A 19,267-nucleotide genomic window follows, 5' to 3' on the forward strand; every position below is an offset into this window, starting at 1 on the left:
TTAGAAAACATTTAAGGGATTGACAGAAATCTTGTGTTACAAAGATTGACATTTAATAAAGATGGAAAAGATTTTAGTTGAAGAAATAACCAGCCATGGTCTGCAGGAAAGGAAAAATGTACAAGTGCTGCCTTTTTTTTTTAGAATTTACAGAAAGACTAGAGGGTGGAAATAGTATCCACAGGTCTTTAATTCAGGTTTTCTCCATTCCGTCTTCCTGATAGCTGACTTACTTACAGGCACATGATTTCACAGATAGATTTTAGTGATTAATTGTGATTGAGTTACAAGGCAGTTATAAATACTCATGTAACTCCCAGCAAAAATACATTAATTTATGCCTTAAATCAGTTAAAACATCTGTGTTTTTAATAAATAAACTGAGCAGGCTGAGGAAAAAGGCAAATCACTGTTGTTTGTATTAATTTTGTCAACTCAACAGCTTTTGTTCAGGTAACATAAAGTTCCATGAATATTGCTAATTGGGCTGGGTGTGGGAAAGGAGGTGGTCTTCATAATGGCCTTTAAATCTTTTTGAGCACCTGCAGATAGGAAAAACAGTAAGAGACAGTCATCTTTTTACAAGTCAACAAAAGATAGCTGCAACCAGCATCAAGAAGAAAAATATAATTAAATTCAGAAAAATAACCATCTGCCTACTCCACTTACTGTTCCTTTAATAAATCTAAATAGCTTCATAGGATTTAAATATGACATAATTTTTAACATCTGTTAATTCTAGTTTTGTCTTTTCTGAATAACTGCAAGAGAGAGTTTTACTAATAACTTCGTATGGTCAGTTCTGAAGTGACTTCTTTTTATTATTCCCTTTGCTGTTTCTGGAGTTTTTTATGTTACGGAGTTAGTATGTTTTGTATTTCCCTGCTGCAACTCAAGATGTTCTTCACATTCGAGTCTTGTTTTTTTCCCATACATACTAAAGAACAATTTGATTCTTCTACCTTTACTCTTACTTGGTATAATTTATTCCGTATTATTTTGTGATATCAGGATAACTACAGAACGTGGAGGCAATGACAATAGAAATCTTAGCTAATGAACTAGCTTGAGTACAAGCACTATACCATAAGCTTTAAGCAGTTTGATATTTCACATTGCATTAATGTTTTCTGTAGAAAGGAGTGACTTCAATCAATGGGTTATAAGGAATTAACATGAATCATTGCCATTACAAATTACCAGGGCTCTGATGCGTGCAATAAATTGGAAAAAAACCTTGTCACAACATCAACCTGTTTCCCTTAGCAGGATAGTCTGGGGAATGGCTGCATTGTACCAGAGGGCTGCATTTGGTCACTGAAAGTACAGTCACTACTGCCTGGGCTGCCCCCTCTCCAAGGCAAAGGCAAATGTCCAACAATGCCCGAGCACGGCCAGTCACTGTGGGGTAAGAGGTAATTGTTTCATAATCCATTCGGGACAACATTTGCTGTGAGCGAAGGACATCAAGGATGTGGTTGAGGCGTCCTTCTGTCATGCAGTTCAGTATGGTCTGCCTCTGGCAGGCTAGTATTTGACAGCAGTTTCCTTTGCGGCAAGGATCTTGAGTGAAAAGGAAACAAAATGACATAAACTAAGTTCTGTTTTCTTCTGAAGTTGTTAGCAAGTGATAGCATCAACACCAGAAATATAAACTCAGTAGAGGAAAGGAGAAGGTAGTTTATTGTCATTCTTTGTTCAAAATTAATCCAACGTGTTTTCATTTTTTGTTTGAAACTCATGGAGATCTGATTACAGAGGATAAATGTTTCTAAAGATTATTAAGTATTCAGATTTTGTAAGGGGAGGAGATTTTCAGGTCCTCTGCTATTCATCTAACACCTGTATGAAACATGCAAAATAGTTTGTCTTGACATAGATAAGAAAACTTTGTCCTCTAGAAAGTGGAAGAATAGGTAATAGATTATTCAGCATAGCAGGACTGTTTGAAACATGTGGCATGAAAGTGGAAACTTGAATATATATCAAAGCCAAACTAGTAACAAAAGTAAATACCTCAAAGCAGCCGAGAGTTTTCGGTTCTGTCTCTTCATAAACCGATTAGAATACTTATTACTAACATCAGTGGGTTTAGTGTACAGTAAATACCATACACCAAGAGAAAATTAGTAACTGTTGACAGTAGAGATCTGTGATGAACTTCTACTGCATGAACTAGTCTGTTGATTTATCCAGACATTACATTAATTCTGGAAGTAAGTTGAAGTGGAGAAGAACAGCCAACTAGATGTGAGAAACATCATGGGCCGTCTTGCCAGAAGTTAGCAAAAAAGCTCACAAAGCTACAGGCAGAGGCAGGTTTCACAAATCAAAAGCCAGACTTTTCTGTTTGTTCAGTGGAAGAACTGAGACCATATAAGTAAGGAAGTGGATGGTCCCCTCTCCTCCTGCTCAGCTATTTAGTTAGTCAGTAGCTACTTCTGTAGAGGTATAAAAAACACAGATTAAAATTAAATAAATAAATAAATCTCAGACATAAGCAGCTAATGTGTTTCACATTCACTGTATGCTATACTGTTTGTATTTTTATTGTGCTCTTTTCAGAATCAGTGTGAATATGACCCAAACAAGCCAGCGTCCTTGGTGGCCAATGCTTTTGCTTCTGAGAACATAGGAGCAGCTATACACAAATTGACCTGTGAGACATGTGTACCAAGTTTGGAGGAGTTGTTAGAGTAAGTGCCTGGAAATGTGCACAGAATTTAGAGAGATCCATGCCCTCCACACTTTAAACAATTTAATCATTAAGATCTGGCCAAGGAGAATATTGCCACCTCAAACTGAAAGTGTATTTTACCTGTAACTGTTTGTTCAAGATGCAAAGGTTGTGCTCTGTGCTTCAGAGCCAGTGCTGGCTTGTTATGCCGACTGCTTGCTTTGCTTGCAGTTGAACCAGATAAGGGAGTCGAGCAAAACGAATTTGATTTTCTGCTGTCAGAGCCTGGGTGATCTAGAAGATGTTTGAGATGAGTAAGATAAGACCCTTGAATTGAAAAACAGGACATCATACATGTCAGCCACTGCATAAGAGACTGCAACTGAAGACTTAACTTGAGAGCGCTCTAACTTATTACTAGCTGTTTGTTGGGCCCTTCCAAAGAATATTTTCCATATATTGCTACACACATCCGACTTTTTTCAAACTGTCTGTAGGAATTAGTTTCTGAGGTTATGGAACATTCTATTCTGTCAGTCAGTCTGGCAGACTATTGATCAGAGCTAACATGCTTGGAAATGCAGATATTGTTATGAGTTAATTGGTTTCCTATGGCTCAACTTTTGTGTTACGTTTAAAGGCCTGAGGAGTAATGAAAAAGGTTTTAGGAAATATATCTCTTCTTGATACACATTTAAACACTTTGATAGGACAAATCCACATTGGAAAGGCAAAGAAAGTTACTCATATGGGAATGGTAATCACCAGGAATCATAGACATGTTTGGGTTGGAAGGGACCATAAAGCTTATCTAGTTCCAGCCCCCTGCCTCAGGCAGGGACACCTTCCACTAGAATAGATTGCTCATCCAACACAGTCTTCTTAAAACATACCTCCTTTTTTTTTACTAGCAAATTAGAAAAAAAACATTTATTGCTTGTAGCACAAGGCAGTGTTGTTCCCAGAAGGGACTTGTTCTGTAAATATTTGATGTGCAAGGGAAAGGCAGTTGTATGTTACTGGTTAGGGCTCTAAATGAAAATTAGCAAAAAAGGCTTTTTTATCTATACACTTAATCAAAAAAATATTATGGCATCTCTGGTTTTCTGCAGTGAACTCATGCTTCAGATACTACTAATAGGGAGCACAGCTGTAGTATGAGAAGGGACAATTTTACAAGGGAAATAACATTTGTATATGGAACAGTTGATAATATTGTTAGAATAGCCAGAGCTGAATATGTTTTAAGATAGAGACCATTCTTTGTTGTTGCATTCTGTGGGATAGTGTTCAACAGACCTGTCTCTAGAATATTTTCTCTTCTTGCATTGTTTGCACCTCTACCAAGTAGAATAGTTGACAAGCTTGGCACTATGAAAGGAATTTTCTTGCTCATTAAGTGGGTAATTTTTTGTGGACAGATGACCTGAAAAGGAGCAAAATGGAGAATTATATTCTTGGAAGCTTTGTTCCAAAAGCTTTTCTAAGCAGTTTTCTCATGGAGTATAAGGCAGGAGTATCACATTGCAGGGCGGTGTGGTTATGCAGCTGTTGAGCCTACAGATGTACTTAATTCAACTTTAGCTAGTTACCTTGGGTCACTGTGGCAGCACAGATCCATAGGCTAACTGTCCTAGGGTTTACTGCAGTCCTAGATTGCTTCTGCAGCCATGGTGTCACTAGAACTTGACCTGTTTAAAACTAGCCCTGATCCAGGTATGTGAGCATCAGTTCTCTCTCTGCATCTTTCGATATCAGCAGGCCTGCCACAAGTGCCAAAATTGCATTAAAAATGGGAGTTAACTGTATTTTGGAGTTATCACAAAGCAGTTCTCCTTGGTCTAAGAAAACTGGTTGAAAATGCTAGAATTCAGCCTAAGATTTTTTCCAGACATCATTTTGAAAACACTACAAGAAAGGTTAGATTTTTGCAATTTCGTTAGGACCTATTCAAGAAGGAGAGGTTCAAAGCAACTCTTCTGTGGAGGAGGTTATTTTTTGCAAGAGTCAGCTGCTTGGAAGAAGGCAAACAGTTGGGTTTGTTTGTGAACTGGGTGGCGTTATCCTGATTAGAGACAAAAAGGGTTAGGGACATTTTCCCCTGCAGTGTTTGTATTACACGTTGTGAGGGCTGGCATGAAAAACAAGCAGCTTATGAAGTACTCTTATAAGACTGTCATGCAGTATACTTACCTCTGAATTGCATATGCCAGTCTGCAATGTGTATATTTTTGAACCTTTGCATGCATTAAGTGCTGTCTCCTGGAAGAAAATGGCACAGTAACTCTAGTAAGTATATGTATGGTTTGTTCAATTCACAGTTGTCAGGAGCAAGAATTTATACTGACACTAGTGATTTTTACTGACAATATATATTATGGTCTAAGGTACATGGATATATAGTAATGGTGAACTGCACAGAGCAATTTTGCATTTTAACACATGTAAGCAGGCACAAAACTCTGTTACTGTTTCTGCTGTGTCAAATTTATTGTAAAACACTGGTTTGAATCATGCAGGGGAAGGAGAAAATAACCCTGTATTGAGAGACTGAGAGAGAGAGATTGAACTTGCTGTAACATGTTTTCCTTTAAGCATCCAAACAGCGAGGCCATCCTGTGTTTAGTATGCCAAAGTGTCTGCAATAAGGATGTGTCAATACTTGTCACTTTTTTCCATTTTGTACATCTGCAGCAGATTTGTTAAACTACTTTTTAGTTTCTTGTCCTGTTTTCGGCTTGGATAGAGTTAATTTTCTCCTGGGTAGCTGGTGCAGTGCTGTGTTCTGGCTTTAGTCTGAGAGCAGTGCTGATAACACACTAATGTTTCAGTTCTCGCTCAGTAGCACTTACCCATATCAAGGACTTTTCAGTCTCTCATGCTCTGCCAGTGATGAGGGACGCAAGAAGCCAGGAGGAAGCAGAGACAGGACACCTGACCCAAACTAGCCAAAGGGCTATTCCACTATTCCATACCACAGCACATTATGCCCAGTATAGAAACTGGGGGGGGAGTCACCCAGGAGGTACTAACTGCTGCCCAGGTCAGGCTGGGTATCAGTCAGTGGGTGGTGAGCAATTGTATTGTGTCTCACTTGGGTTTATTGTGGTTTTCCTTTCCACTTTTAGTTTATATTCTCTCCTCTTCTTATCTCCATTATTATTAGTAGTAGCAGTATATTGTACTTATTTCAACCCGTAGGTTTTAAGTTCTTTCAGTTCTCCTCCCCTTTTCCCCTGGGTGGGGGGAAAGGTGAGGTGGGAGTGAGCAGCTGTATGGTGCTGAGTTACTGGATGGGTTTAAACCATGATATTTCTATACTTCAACACTTAGGAATAAATCCATTTTCAAGAATCCCCAAGAGCATTTTCATAATAATTTTGGACATATTATCAGTTTAGTTGTTTGAATAATAAATAGCACTCTTTGCTTATTTATCAAATAATAGAAAAATAAAAGCTTGCTCAAGGGAGATGGAAGCAGTAGATTATGGAATATTTGGCAGCAAAAGCCTAAATAAACTTTAACAGTAGCAAAAATGATTTGTACTATAACTATGCCACCTGTTAAAACACTGATCATCTGTTCTATGTCCCAGAATGTGATTGTAGCATGTAGAAATAGTTCAGGGTTCATTAACATAAACAACTGTGCATAAGCACAGTGATGAAATCAGTAACACAGTACGGGTTGTGTAAATCCAGATGGAGTCATAATACTTGTTCAAGGGCTGAAGCATGTGTCACTAGTTTCCCCACTATGACTAACTCAGCTAGATGTGATATAGCTATATTTGCGGCTGTAAGGTTTGTGCCAGATTTCCCATGGCGATGTTATTGACCATTCCTTGATCATTCCTGTGGTATCAAGGAACCCTCTAAGAGCCTAGGACAAACAGTGTCTTGTGCCTAAGCATGTCAGTTTAGAAGCAGTGAAGCATACAGAAAAGTGCTGATACTAGTATTGCTACAACAGATACAAACACTGTCCAGGTTTTGAACTAAATGTCTTCTAACCAGTATAAATGACAGAAATTGTCCTTGGTTCTAGCCCTAATCTGCTCTACACAAGGCTGATATTTGTTCTCACGTGAGTTTACCAGTCTGACTATAGCTGGTGACCAGAAAGAAACTGGCACTTACCCTGATCAAGTGCCGGGATTATTTTTATAATCCCAGGTAGCAATTGATGTCGTTTCTAGAGAACCTCACAGTACCTATTTTCTACAGCTCCTAAATGAAGTGCCACAGGGCACTTTCCAGCTCTCTGGAATGCAAATAAAACAATAAAGACAAAGCCTTTTCTGGTTTTGGACTACAAAGATTGCAGTGGAAAGAATCAAATAATGTCCATGGAGGATGACAAAACTTAATTTTGCACTAACCTTTGCATCCATCAGACTGTAGATTGCAGTGGAAATTGCCTCCTTACTTATACTGGTCAAAATTCCATTTAGAAGGTCTACACATTCTGCAGGGGTAATAAAGCACTTTGAATACCACATTATATTTGAAAGTATGTATGTAGTCATCAGCAGATTGCAACTAACTGCTATTATACTGGGTAGCTGGATGAACTAGATGAAATTAGTTTAATACAACTTCCATCTTACATCTCCTCTTCATTCCCTTTTTGACCTGGTCTTACAGAATGGTTACAGTCACGTTAAAATCACATTTTCTTGTATGTTCATACAGACACAGTGAACATAATTGCTAAGGTTTTACACATGAATATATAAATATGTCACAAGAAAGCTATATTCAAATCTCTTCCTCAGCACTTCAGCTTCACAGATTTACTCAAAAGTCCTGAAGTACCACAATTTTAACATTTATTGGGTATCTTTGAAACATAATAAACATAATCTACCAAAGTAAACTATAGCACACTTAAAAAGGAACTGGTTGGGCATTGGAATCAAGAAATGCTGAAGACAGGTAGTTCTTTCTTAAACTAATACATACTGCTAATAATATCCCTTTCTTTATTTGTACTCATTATAACTTTATACTATACACAGTTTTGGAGAAAAGTCAGTTCTGGTAGGAAGCTTCAATTAGAAAAAACATGGGTAGTACTCTGATGGTCTAAAAGACTACTTCCACTTCACTGTCCCTGATTTAGAGTGCTAGAGCAATGTTCCCAGCAAGACTATCTCCATTACAGATCTTGCAAAGAAAGCAAATCCTGAATGTTACCGGTAGTACGTGGTCTGTAATCTGGTTCTGGATGCCAGCACAGAGTGATAAGGTGCAAAAGTCTATTCCTCTCAGGCAAATTGCTTGGTATAAACTTCTCTGAAATGCCAGGCCGTAAATTACTGCAGATTCCTGTCATAACTTCCAGGAGGGTTGTTTGACCTGCAATTATTGGAAAACATCGCTGCAAAAAATCCGAAAAACCTCAGAACTCTCAAGATTATATTCAGCATAAATTATTTTTTGTATTTTAAAACAAAGATTGCTTTTTAATAAGCAAAAAACACTTTTGTAAATAGATACGCTATTTAAAGAGTAAATAACCTTGTAGTAATAATAACTACTACAAATAATAGTAGTAATAAATAGTAGTAATAACCTTTAACTACTTACTGCAACAGGATGTTTCAAGATAAGGAACTGTCCAAATAAGTCACAAATAAGCATGTAAATATGCACTGTACACTACATGCACAGATACATCAGGATTACTTGTAATTATTATGGCATATTCTCAGCACAGTTTTATGTAAAGCCTTGCACCTGAATTACAACAATGTAGCTCCTATTGTACAAAAAAATAAGATCTACTTTGTGTAGCCACAAGATGGCAGCCACAAGCGGTATGAATATACAGATTCTCTTGCTCTATGCAGTGTTTCTTAAAGGTCCTCAGCCTGTAAAATACAGGAGTCCTTCCATCAGTTTCGCCATGCAGAATGGAGCCCATGGCAAAGAATACTTTCACTGATCTCTACCTCCATGAAACAGGGGTCATTCCTAGACTGTGACAATTATTACACAGTGCTTGGCAAACAAGTTCTTTAAAAAGGTTCACAGTTTCATCTAAGAAAGTAAGATTCCCTGCTTACTTTGAGAGAATTCAGCGTAAACTGGCATTTCTTGATCAGGATTTGAAATCCATGGCAACTTTAAAAATTAATATTCTGCTCATCTAAGGAGCTGCTTGTCACTGAAACGGTCCTTTTTCTTTCTCACAAAAGGTAAGTGGAAAACCTATCTCAGTAATGAAGTGCTTCAGCAAGCACAGAGATATGGTAAAACTGGGGTAAGAAGCTATGCCTTTCCCCCTTTCCCCATCAGAAAGATCAGCTGCTTTGGAAACACTGAGGGCTTGTTGAGGTATTCTAATCTTTACATCCTGTAACATGGAACTTCATGCTGTAACAATAAAAGAAAGCAAAGGGACATCTGAAAAGACAGTGCTGTTTCTATCATCATTTCCCTACAATAAGGGAATTCTGGAAAAGACTTAGGGCAATACAAAGTCTGACAATGAACAGTAGAGAGAAATACCTTCAAAAGGTTTCTGTCTGCTTAGGCTCTCCCAGCACAGGATTCCAAAACTTGGGGAAAAAAACCCAAAACAACAAAAAAAGAACAGTGAAAGGGCATCCGTTAGTTTACAGTCTGTATTTATATTCCCATTGCCAAGAGCAAGTTCATTGGTTTAAGAGAAAGAGAGTTTTTCAAGATAAAGCTTATCCAAGTCTTTCCTAATCTGGTGAGATGCTTTTTTCCTGCATTAAGTTTCAGTTTCTAACTGAGCTGTTCTTATAAAATAATAAATCAGAGATTTATTTTTTTTTTTAACATAGGATTAATTAGAATTACATTTCAGGTTACCTCCTTATCTCCATTTGTTCTTGTGAATTTCAGAACCTTCTGTTTCCCTTTCTCTATCAATTTTGTTTTGAAGTAAGTTAAGTAGCAGCTGAAAGAGCTGGATTTTCAGCAGGTACTGACAGACACATCAATTAACCTACCAAACACTTGAGTCTAACCCACTGTGTGTCTGCTTGTTTCAGCAAATTTTGATGGGGCTCCAAATACCTTTTTCCTTTCCTGGCATCCTTTGAAGTATTCCAGTGATACCATAGATCTACATATACAACCCACAAATCAGATTATATAAAATATGGTTGGTTGATAAAAAAAGACCAATCTGCAAAATCAGAGGCAGCACAGAGGCTGCTGGGTGAGAGCAGGCAGGCTACTGATGAGTCAGAAGCAAAGCAATCTAAAGGGGAATAGCAGTTCTAGGATAAGCACATCTGCTTACTCATGTATCTTGCTGTAGTGCTGAATTACAGTGTTTAAAAGAACCCCTCTTGTGCTTTTTTTTTTTTCCACATAAAATCTGAAAGTGCTTTTACTTAAGTAACTTCTAGGATGGTATTAATGTGATATGGACATACACATAACTTACATATACTTAATACTTCATATATGACACGTGTTTTCTCTGTTGCACCACTGTCTAGACATGCACCTATGGCATGCATTGGGTCACATCTGGACATCTAAAATTATATGAGAGTGACATGTTGGAAAATGGATTATGCTACCTGAAAGTAAGACTCCACTCTTCCTACACACAAATCTTGTGTTTAAGAGCAACATCAGGTTAGTCACATCATTTATAAGTATCCTCAAGTGTATGCATTATTTGACTCATCTTAGAGTCTGCCCCTGTGACAACAAAGTAGGAGTTTAAATTTGTTGCTTCCATAAAAGCTCTAAAAGCAGCAGTGTGATTGTGCTTAAAAGTTATTTATACTATTGGTCCCTAGACTCTCTGTACCAGTTGTAGAGATATATGTCCATACAAACAGCAGATGCATTTTGAGCTTGTCTCATTTCTTGAGGCAACCACAGAGCATGTAACATATCTGAAAGCGGCGTGTGGCAGTAGTTAATCCTTCTTTCTATAAATCACTTTGTTAAAAAGAATTAATACTTGAGTGGCTCAGTAAGTTACTCCAGCAGAGATTCCATAGGGCCTTAACTGGACATTATTGAGAGAAAGGTCTTACTTTTACTTGAGCCTCATCTAGGTGTAAACAGTTCTTCCTGAAACTCAAGCCAATAGTTCATGCTTAGAAACTATGTGAAGTAGTTAGTAGGTCTCTAACTGTATATGAAAGTTTTGGCAGCTATTTTACGCTTTTAAGATTTTTAGGTCCATTGTATAAATATTTATATGATGAACTTTGTACACAGTTCTTAACCTTGGTATATTATTCACCAAGTATGGGGAATTTCACATTTAATTCACTGCTCTAATTGGCCTAATGTGGAATACAGTCCTACTGCATTATTCTTACTGTAGTGTCTTTGAAAATAAGTATTTCAGCAACATTGTAGAATAGCAAGGACTAGGTATGACCTAGAAATGTGATTCACCTGTAAATATCACCTTCCTGGGAAGGAAGGCCTCCTTCAAGGACTTCAGGAGGGAAGTACACTAAATCCTGGCAGGTTCTCTGATTGCAGTTATTCAGGTCTGATCTCAGTTGCTGTTTCCTCCAGCTGATCAGACCATAATCTGATATCTGGAGAGCCAGGAGAAAAAGTAAATTTCAGTAAGAATACCTCAAGCTTTGGTATTAAATGTTGACTATTGGGATAAATGTATGCAACAATAGGACAATCCCTGGATTTGACGTGAATAGGCTAAAAATAGAAGCCCCTACCTTGGCTCTGTACTGTGTATCCAAAAGTACATTGGAAGGTTTCAGACTGCAGTGGCAGAAAGCAGGTCCAAGACTGTGAAGGTGATACAGCCCTTCAGCCACATCTGACAGGATCCTTATGAGTAAGGGCAGTGGAAGTTCCGGGTACAGCTGGTGCTAAGTAACACGAAATACAGGGTTTGGTAGTGTGAAATGGTTATTAATCACATTGACAATAAACGAAAGTACAATACGTAAGCTAAAGACAGATTGGCTATGACTACTGTCCATAATTTACATGCTGACTGATCTTTGTTGGCTGACCTTGTCAGTAATTTTGTCATGTAAAAGATGCCTTCTTTTATGTACCTCATGGATGAGCGAGTGAAGGGATCCATTGTTCATCCATTCAGTCACTATCCCCACGAGTCCATGATACTGGTAAACCCCAAGAGGAGGCAGGAGATGTTCAGACTCACAGTATTTGACACTTACTATATCCTGAAGTAGCAACTTCCACTCCCTGTAAAAAAAGCAAAAAAGAAGGGGTAGAGGCAGGTTAGACTGAAGGGAATTTCAGCTACAAATGAGAGTGTAGGGTATGGAAATGAGGGACAACCATATGGTTGAACACAAGTTCTACCAATAAAACATTATTATATCATCTGCCAAACAATCCTAAAAAAAATGAAGCAATCCCTTGTGTAGTGAAATTTTTTAGTATAATGTGAAAGACCTCTGGATCCTTAATATGAACATCAGAGCACCATTTAAACCAGGATTGAGAGCAAAAGCAGGAGAAAGCTGAATTAAATTGAATGCGAGATTAAGAAAAATCAAGGGTTCCCCCCCCCGCCCCTTACTGTTCCCAAGAAATTGTATCCTTTTGCTACCAGCAAGAAATTATGATCTTTCATGCTTATGTAATGGGAATATGTTCTATAAATGATACATGACGTAGCATGTTATAGCTTGATGTAAAAGGGAAGCCAAATTCAGATCTGATGTAAGCAGTACCACTCTAGTGACTTTGCCAAATTTGATTCAAGCTCAGCTGTGGCTGGATTGTAGACCCGAATTCAAACAGAGTTTATTTATAGAGAAGAGCCAAGATTTGCTTTGCTCATCATGAAATGAATAAAGTTTCATTATCTACAGACCTCAAACAGATACTTGTTCATGCACAAGAAACCCTGAACTATCAATTCAATTGTGCACTTTCATGGAAATAACTAAACTTCTGCTACAGGTTCAGTTTTTGTTAATTGTATGCTTGATTTTAAATATTTGATTATCTCTAGTCTGTGGTGCTTGTAAGCTAAAAATTCATTGAAATGAATTAAAAAATCAGTTGATTTCAACAGACATGGAGCTCATTCTCATTATTCTCACCAGCTTTTACACTGAGATTTCAGGCTCATTTTCTCATACTTACTGTGCTGATTCAGAAGCCTGTAAACTAATCACTGGAAGTTTCACAGCCCTGCATGTTCTAATACTTATTTCCACAAACCTAAATATTTATCATGGGCACACAGTTAAACATTTTGCAGCCAGAGTGAATTACAATTTATTCTCACAGATTTCCTAAACACTGTGTGGTGTAAACTAGAGATCAGTATGATAGGAAGTGAGAGAAAAACAAAACAGTGGCTTTAGTTTAAGGGAGCAAGTCTGAGTGAAAAGTTGCCCCACCAGGATAGCATGTTCAAAGCAAAGGAAAATTTAACTGTGATTTTAACTATTTTAGATTGGGGTTTGTTTATTTGATTCAAAGAAAATGTGAATAGGGGATAGAGGAAACTTTTTTATTCAGACAAGCTGCCAAACAAGTAACTTTTGTTCAGATTACAAAATTGCTGGACATCTATTGTCTAAAAAGAAGAGCAATCTTCCCCCCAACCACAAAAAAAAAAAAACAAAAACAAACAACAACACCCCCCCCCCCCCCCCCAAAATACCAAAAACCAACCCTTTATATTTGCATTCCCAAAATCAGGCAGCATTTGATTTTTGAAGTCTTACTGACAATATAAACTGTTAATTTAAAAATAGTTATATGAAATATCATTTTTCCTTCCCCTGCCTTTACAGGGGAAAAAATGAAACAGAATGTATTTCAGTAGAATACATTCGTATTTTGCCTTTAACAAAAGCCACCTGAATGGCAGTGCTCTCGGTTAACAAGAGTAACTACTCTGTAGATGCACATCAGACACTTCATTTTTGTTAAACAGTCTGGTCAGCCCATTGCCTAAAATGCTTTGGTCTTGCTTCCTCCGAAGTAACTCATGGTTATTCTGGGAAACTTTCTGCAGACTGGAATTCTGTGGTCAGTAGGCTCATGTGTGTCACTTATTTTCATAATTAGGGCATGTGCACATCTCACTGCCCTGTAACCCCAATCATTATCCTTCTATCTTCCCATTTCTCTACTCTCTCACCTGTACATGCTGGTTTAGATTAATTTTAACTGAGATCTCTTCAGGGACCACCAGGAAGATATAATACCATAGCATGCTGAGTGTTACTGATCAAGGTTTGTAGACATTATTATAGTAAAGACAACTAATGATTTCAGGATTAAGGTGTAAGTTTATAAATATTTATAACAACCCATAGAGCTTGTTTCTCACTAAAACTGCCTCTTGGCTAGTCAGGATTTGGCCAGAAAGCCAACTGTATCCTGGACTGCGTCAAAATGAGCATGGCGAAGGAGGGATCCTGCCCCTCTGCTCTTGCTCTTCTGGGTCCCCACCCAGAGTGCTTTGTGCAGTTCTGGTGTCCTCAACAAAAGAAGGACATGGAGCTATTGGAGCAAGTCCAGGGGAGGCCATGAAGATGATCAGGGGGCTGGAGCATCTCCCATATGAAGACAGGCTGAGAGAGTTTGAAGTCCCTGGAGAAGAGAAGGCTGCGTGGAGACCTCACAGCCGCCTTCCAGTGTCTGAAGGGGGTCTACAAGGATGCCAGAGAGGGACTCTTCATCAGCAACTGTAGTGATAGGACAAGGCGTAACAGGTTCAAACTTGAACAGGGGAAGTTTAGGTTATATATAAGGAAGAAATTCTTTACTGTAAGGGTGGTGAGGCACTGGAACAGGTTGCCCAAGGAAGCTGTGAATGCTCCATCCCTGGCATTGTTCAAGGGCAGGCTGGACAGAGCCTTGGGCAACATGGTCTAGTGTGAAGTGTCTGTGCCCATGGCAGGGGGCTGGAACTAGATGATTTTGAGGTCCTTTCCAACCCAAACAATTCTATGATTCTGTGATTTCTAGGAATGGAGATGTGTTTAGGAATTGATGATCCTGGGCATCCACGTTTCATTCTGGTGCCATCTCTGCAGGTCTGGGCTGCCCATCTGTGGTTAGTTGGCCAAATAAGACACATACCTCCCTGTAGCATCCTGGCTGGTCAGCAGCTTCAAAGAGATGTGAGTGTTCCAAGAAATATGAAAAGCTTTGAGTGCAAAGCCTGAGCTTGTCCTGGTCAAGGTAAAGCTATCCAAATCTTCATGGGCTACCACAGGTAATGATTTAGCCATTTCTTGATGTCTGGCTTCAGGGAAAAGATGGCAGGAAAGAAAAAAGTTTTAAGAACTTCATTTTGTCACTATCACCAAAGCACAGTGAAGTTGCACTACCCCTTACTTCCCAAATAACTATCACCCTAATCCAACAGGGTGATCTGTGTCAGACTTTCCTTACAAAGACAGGAAAAATGCCCTAATTGCAAAGGAGTGTCTGGACCTTAACTTGCCATCTGAGGCTGCAACGTGCTAATTAATTGCTCATTATTGTTTCCATCTGATGATTTTGAAATGTTTATAATACAAAATGTGTCTTTAAAGTCATACTGAATTATGTAGGCAACAAACTAGTATCTTAGTTACATGCGGACAAATATAGTTTCCCTGATTATCGTAAAAAAGGCAGTTATTCGGTAACTCATGTCAGTTTGTTGTACATCGTTCTTGCATATCTTCTTTATTACAACATCACATGTGAACACAAAAGCAAGGTAAAAGGCAAATTTTCAACTGTTGTAACCTGGTGGAATTCTACTAAATGGAGTTTTGGCCTTAAAGCAGCCACTAATTGAGTCACTACTCTGTACAGTATCTCTCTAGAGCCATCTGAATGTCTCAGATAGATTGCATGGCAGTACAGTTGGATTAGAGATAACCTCTGCAAAGCACCACTGTGTTACTACACAAGCAACATTTTTTATTTCTTCTGTGTAGCTTCATTGAACAAGAGATAACCAAAAGTCAGTGGTGAAAGAGGAAAACAAGCAAATTAAGAAAATACTTGGGATAAAACCATTGGTAAGGATTACAGCAAGATCAGTGGTCAGTGAGTCAGAAGAACTGGAATACTCCCTTCAGGGTCCTGTAGAGTAGGACTAGAAAAGGAAACAGATGAGGGAACTGAAGTAACAGGGCCAAAAATTTGAAGTAACCAGTAAGGACTGATGAGCATGAATTGTGTCCTTCTGAAAGACGAACTCTATAAAAAGAGCTCCTGGGATAGGGAGGGCCTGAAAGGCTTCTAACTTTGAGCACATCACTTGTTCTCCATGGGCATAATAGAAACAAAAACCTGAAGATAAATTATCCTATGCTCATGGCTGAACTGTTTCTAGTTCACAACCAACTTATTTTCGGTTAATCTCAGTATCTCAGTTGTGCCATGCAGGCATATTCACAATCAGAGGGGTGCTAGATTTGGTTCTGCATCTAGCCACAATCAAAAATAAATATATAAAAATTCAGCAGCTAATTTACTAGTTCAGCTTTAGCAATATTTGATTCTGATAGGAAAGCACAGTTGAACTTTTTGCATTTTGTTACATTATTGTGGTTTAAAAGCAATAGCTACCTTAGGCGCTTCACTGAAAGAATTCCTTAAAGAATAAATCCAACATAGTAGAAGGCTGATGGACAGGTTAAGAGTTACATAAAATTTAAAAAAATTCCTCTGAATGAAGATAAATTTACAAATGAGCCTTCAAAGTTGCAAAGACAGACCACACTGATCTGCTAATCCTAAATATAAAGGAAGTAATCAGATAGCTGTCAGGAGCAGAATTATGTCTCATTTTTATTATATACTATGATAAATAATCATTTAAATAGCCAAATGAATTTACTCAACTCCAAGCATACATGGTTCAAGGAAGATCAAGCAATGAATATAGGATCTAAACCATTCCTGAAATATCTGTTTTTAATTAAAATTGTACCAAGTAAAGCTGTAACAGTTTTTTAAATTCTTTCTAAGTGGCTACTTGGATAAAAATAAGAGCTAGCCATCAGCTCCTGTTTTGGATTTGAAAAACCTAATTTAACTGGAGATTTTCCAAACACGAAAACCATTTCCACCTTTGTCTGTTACAAAGCATGACATACCGAGTACCACTCTCTCTATGTCTGAGTTTGTACATCTGTTTCCACACCTCAACTTTTCTGATAATCTCTAAAAGAGTTTAACCCTAAAATGAGAGATATTTTATTTATCCAGGGTGCTACCTAAAACAGTAGGAAGGACTAATCATGGAATATGGGACTATCATGGAGTTGCAGTTAACAAAGTCTCTCTCAGCCCCCCAGAGTGAAAGGTTGGTACCAAAGCCATTTTTTCCAGTTGTCCTACCCTTCCAAATGCTTTTTCTGCGAGACCCTTTTAGAAACTCACTATCAAGCCACAACCCCAGTATTTCTTAGGTGACCTTTGCAATGAACGGTTTTGTATTATTTTTTAGTAAGACACTAAAAGTCTCAGCTTTGTCATTCACCTGTAGCTGGGCAGGCAGAAGCAGGAGGGAGACTGCTGTAATGCCATTTATTTCAAGTTTCTGATTTTAAAGGTAATTTTTTTAAAAGTAATTCATAGCAAAGATGTTTTACTTAAGAGAAACACTACATTCTGTTAATATATAGATGGCTCAGGAAAAGAAATGGGAAGCAAAAATCAACTCACCTCTGGAAATATGGGCATAAAAACCATGGGATGATGGGGTGAAACTGGTGGAGATACCAAGTGCGAGTCAGCTGTGAACTGTATTCAAACGCAACTGAAGCTTTCCTAACCATGAGTCAGCTGTGCTGTTGATCTCTGCTTTTATTGGCTGCCTGCACACATCTAAAATTTCCTGGTTGGACATACAAACTGTAACTCTTTCGTGACTGCAGATGGGTTTTCATAAGATGAGCTGTTAGCTGCTGGAATGAATGAATGAAAGATTACAGAAAAATATGTTGGATAGCTACTTTTTCCACAATGAGGAATGCCAAGAAGAAAAGCTATGTAACAGTGAAAACCACTACACTGGATACAGCCTGAACACAAAACTGGGGGGAGCTGCAAGCAGATTGTGCTGCTAATGCTTATCTCTGCAGTAGATCAAGTCAACAGCACAAGTTTTTAAGTCAAATTGATCTTAAAACAGGAGAAAAGAGCTGTTTTTCTGGTTAGAGGGTAGGTAAGCACAGTGGTAACATAAGGTTGCGAAGTAAGTATCAGTTGGCTATTGAGTAGCCCTGCTGCAAAGGATGTAGGGGTTATGGTGGAAGTTGATCATGAGCCAACAGTGTGCTCTCATCACAAGTGGGGAAAACTGCATACTGGGCTACGTTAGAAATGCAGTCAAAAGGGTGAGAGAAGCTGTTATGCATCAGTACTCAGAAACAGTGTGGCTGCATCTGAAGTACTGAGCATATACCTTACCAGGAGAGTTTGAGGGAGCCATTGTGAGCTAGTCAGGAAAAGGAGGCTGTGGGGGTGTCTACTAGAAGCCTACAGCTGCTTGAAAATCAGTTATAAAGAGCCAGCTTCTAACTAGTGGCTGATAACAGCCAGTAGCATAGGCAGATGACTCTACTTCAGAGATTCAAGCCAGATAATAGAAGAAAAAATTACCAGGTGGGTAACGCAGTACTGGTTTCTAGACTCAGCAAGGCGAAGCCATGGCTGACCCAAACCGGCACTGCAGGTAGTCTTGCTTTGAGCAGGGGGCTCAGCTAAAAAAATGCTAAAAGTCCCGGATATCTTTAATTTTGTGAAAGGCCTGAGAGGCTTACATGTGTTCCTGCTAAGTCTTCAACATGTACATTCACACTGAAGGTTGATGGGACTGCTGGATGCAGGGTAAAGACTTTAAAGAGAAAGCAGTCATGTCAGTCAATCACATCTATTCAAACTTTTCGCCCCATGAAGACTGTCTTTATTTATAGAGTCTGACTTCAAAAGCTTGTGTAAGTCAGTGAAATTGTTGGCAGACTTCTGTTGGTTTTGGATCAAATCCTAGCCCCTCCAACAGGGAGGGAACAAGCAGTAGGGCAGTTACCTAATCTTCCTATGATCATGGGAAAGTCCCTTATATCTAGAAATCATGTGGCTAGGGCTCTGTGGCCTGAGGGGAAGCACACCACAAGTACAAAATGTGGAGTATGCGTTACAATGTGGTCTGTCCTGACAGCTTCAGCTGTGTTTACCAGCATCAGCTTTCCCTGACCAGCACAGCCCTCCAAAAGTGAAATTAGTATGAGGGAGCTAAAATAGCAAAGGTAAAACAAGTGGGCTGTAACAATCCTGGAGAAGGGTAAAAGCATTGTGAAGTTGCTGTGGTCACAGGATCCTCCTCCCTTCAGCTTTCATTTATCAACAGCTCATTCATTTGTGTCCGTAGTGTACACTTCTGTAAAAAGTACATTAAAAATGTTTGCTTCTGCTTTAAGTGTTAGCCTGTCAGGCTCAGATTGCACTGCAGTAGAATCACAGCTCTTCAAAATCCTTACAACTAATTAAAGAAACTTCTTAGGGAGAGCTTGTAGACAGTAGACAGTTTGAAGGACTTAATTTTGCAGAAATTCTTTGTCACTTAAAGTACTCTTAGGTACTTTTGTATTTTTAG

At 38.6% G+C, this 19,267-nt stretch overlaps 1 protein-coding gene across 3 annotated transcripts; it reads right to left on the bottom strand.

Annotated features, from left to right (window-relative positions):
• Positions 1 to 948: 948 nt before the first annotated feature.
• LOC134158841 (receptor-interacting serine/threonine-protein kinase 2-like) lies at positions 949 to 17,520 on the bottom strand. 3 transcript variants are annotated; one of them, XM_062609174.1, is made up of 13 exons: positions 17,335 to 17,488; positions 16,764 to 16,846; positions 14,746 to 14,911; positions 11,724 to 11,877; positions 11,376 to 11,531; positions 11,086 to 11,234; positions 9,196 to 9,245; positions 7,879 to 8,040; positions 7,062 to 7,147; positions 4,871 to 4,939; positions 3,977 to 4,103; positions 2,819 to 2,971; positions 949 to 1,563 (listed from the first exon to the last, which is right to left on the bottom strand). In XM_062609174.1, exons 3-13 carry the CDS (start codon positions 14,895 to 14,897, stop codon positions 1,241 to 1,243), a joined length of 1,581 nt encoding a protein of 526 aa, XP_062465158.1. In that variant the 5' UTR covers positions 14,898 to 14,911; positions 16,764 to 16,846; positions 17,335 to 17,488; the 3' UTR covers positions 949 to 1,240. The 3 variants fall into 3 exon arrangements, with proteins under 3 accessions (XP_062465158.1, XP_062465157.1, XP_062465159.1); XM_062609173.1 differs by lacking the exon at positions 16,764 to 16,846 and having other exon boundaries at positions 17,335 to 17,480; XM_062609175.1 differs by lacking the exons at positions 14,746 to 14,911; positions 16,764 to 16,846 and having other exon boundaries at positions 17,335 to 17,520.
• Positions 17,521 to 19,267: the final 1,747 nt, after the last annotated feature.

Source organism: Pezoporus occidentalis, unplaced genomic scaffold (assembly GCF_034315485.1).
Source record: "Pezoporus occidentalis ecotype Australia unplaced genomic scaffold, CSIRO_AGI_Poc_V1 ctg135, whole genome shotgun sequence".
In the NCBI taxonomy this organism is placed as follows: Eukaryota; Metazoa; Chordata; class Aves; order Psittaciformes; family Psittacidae; genus Pezoporus; species Pezoporus occidentalis.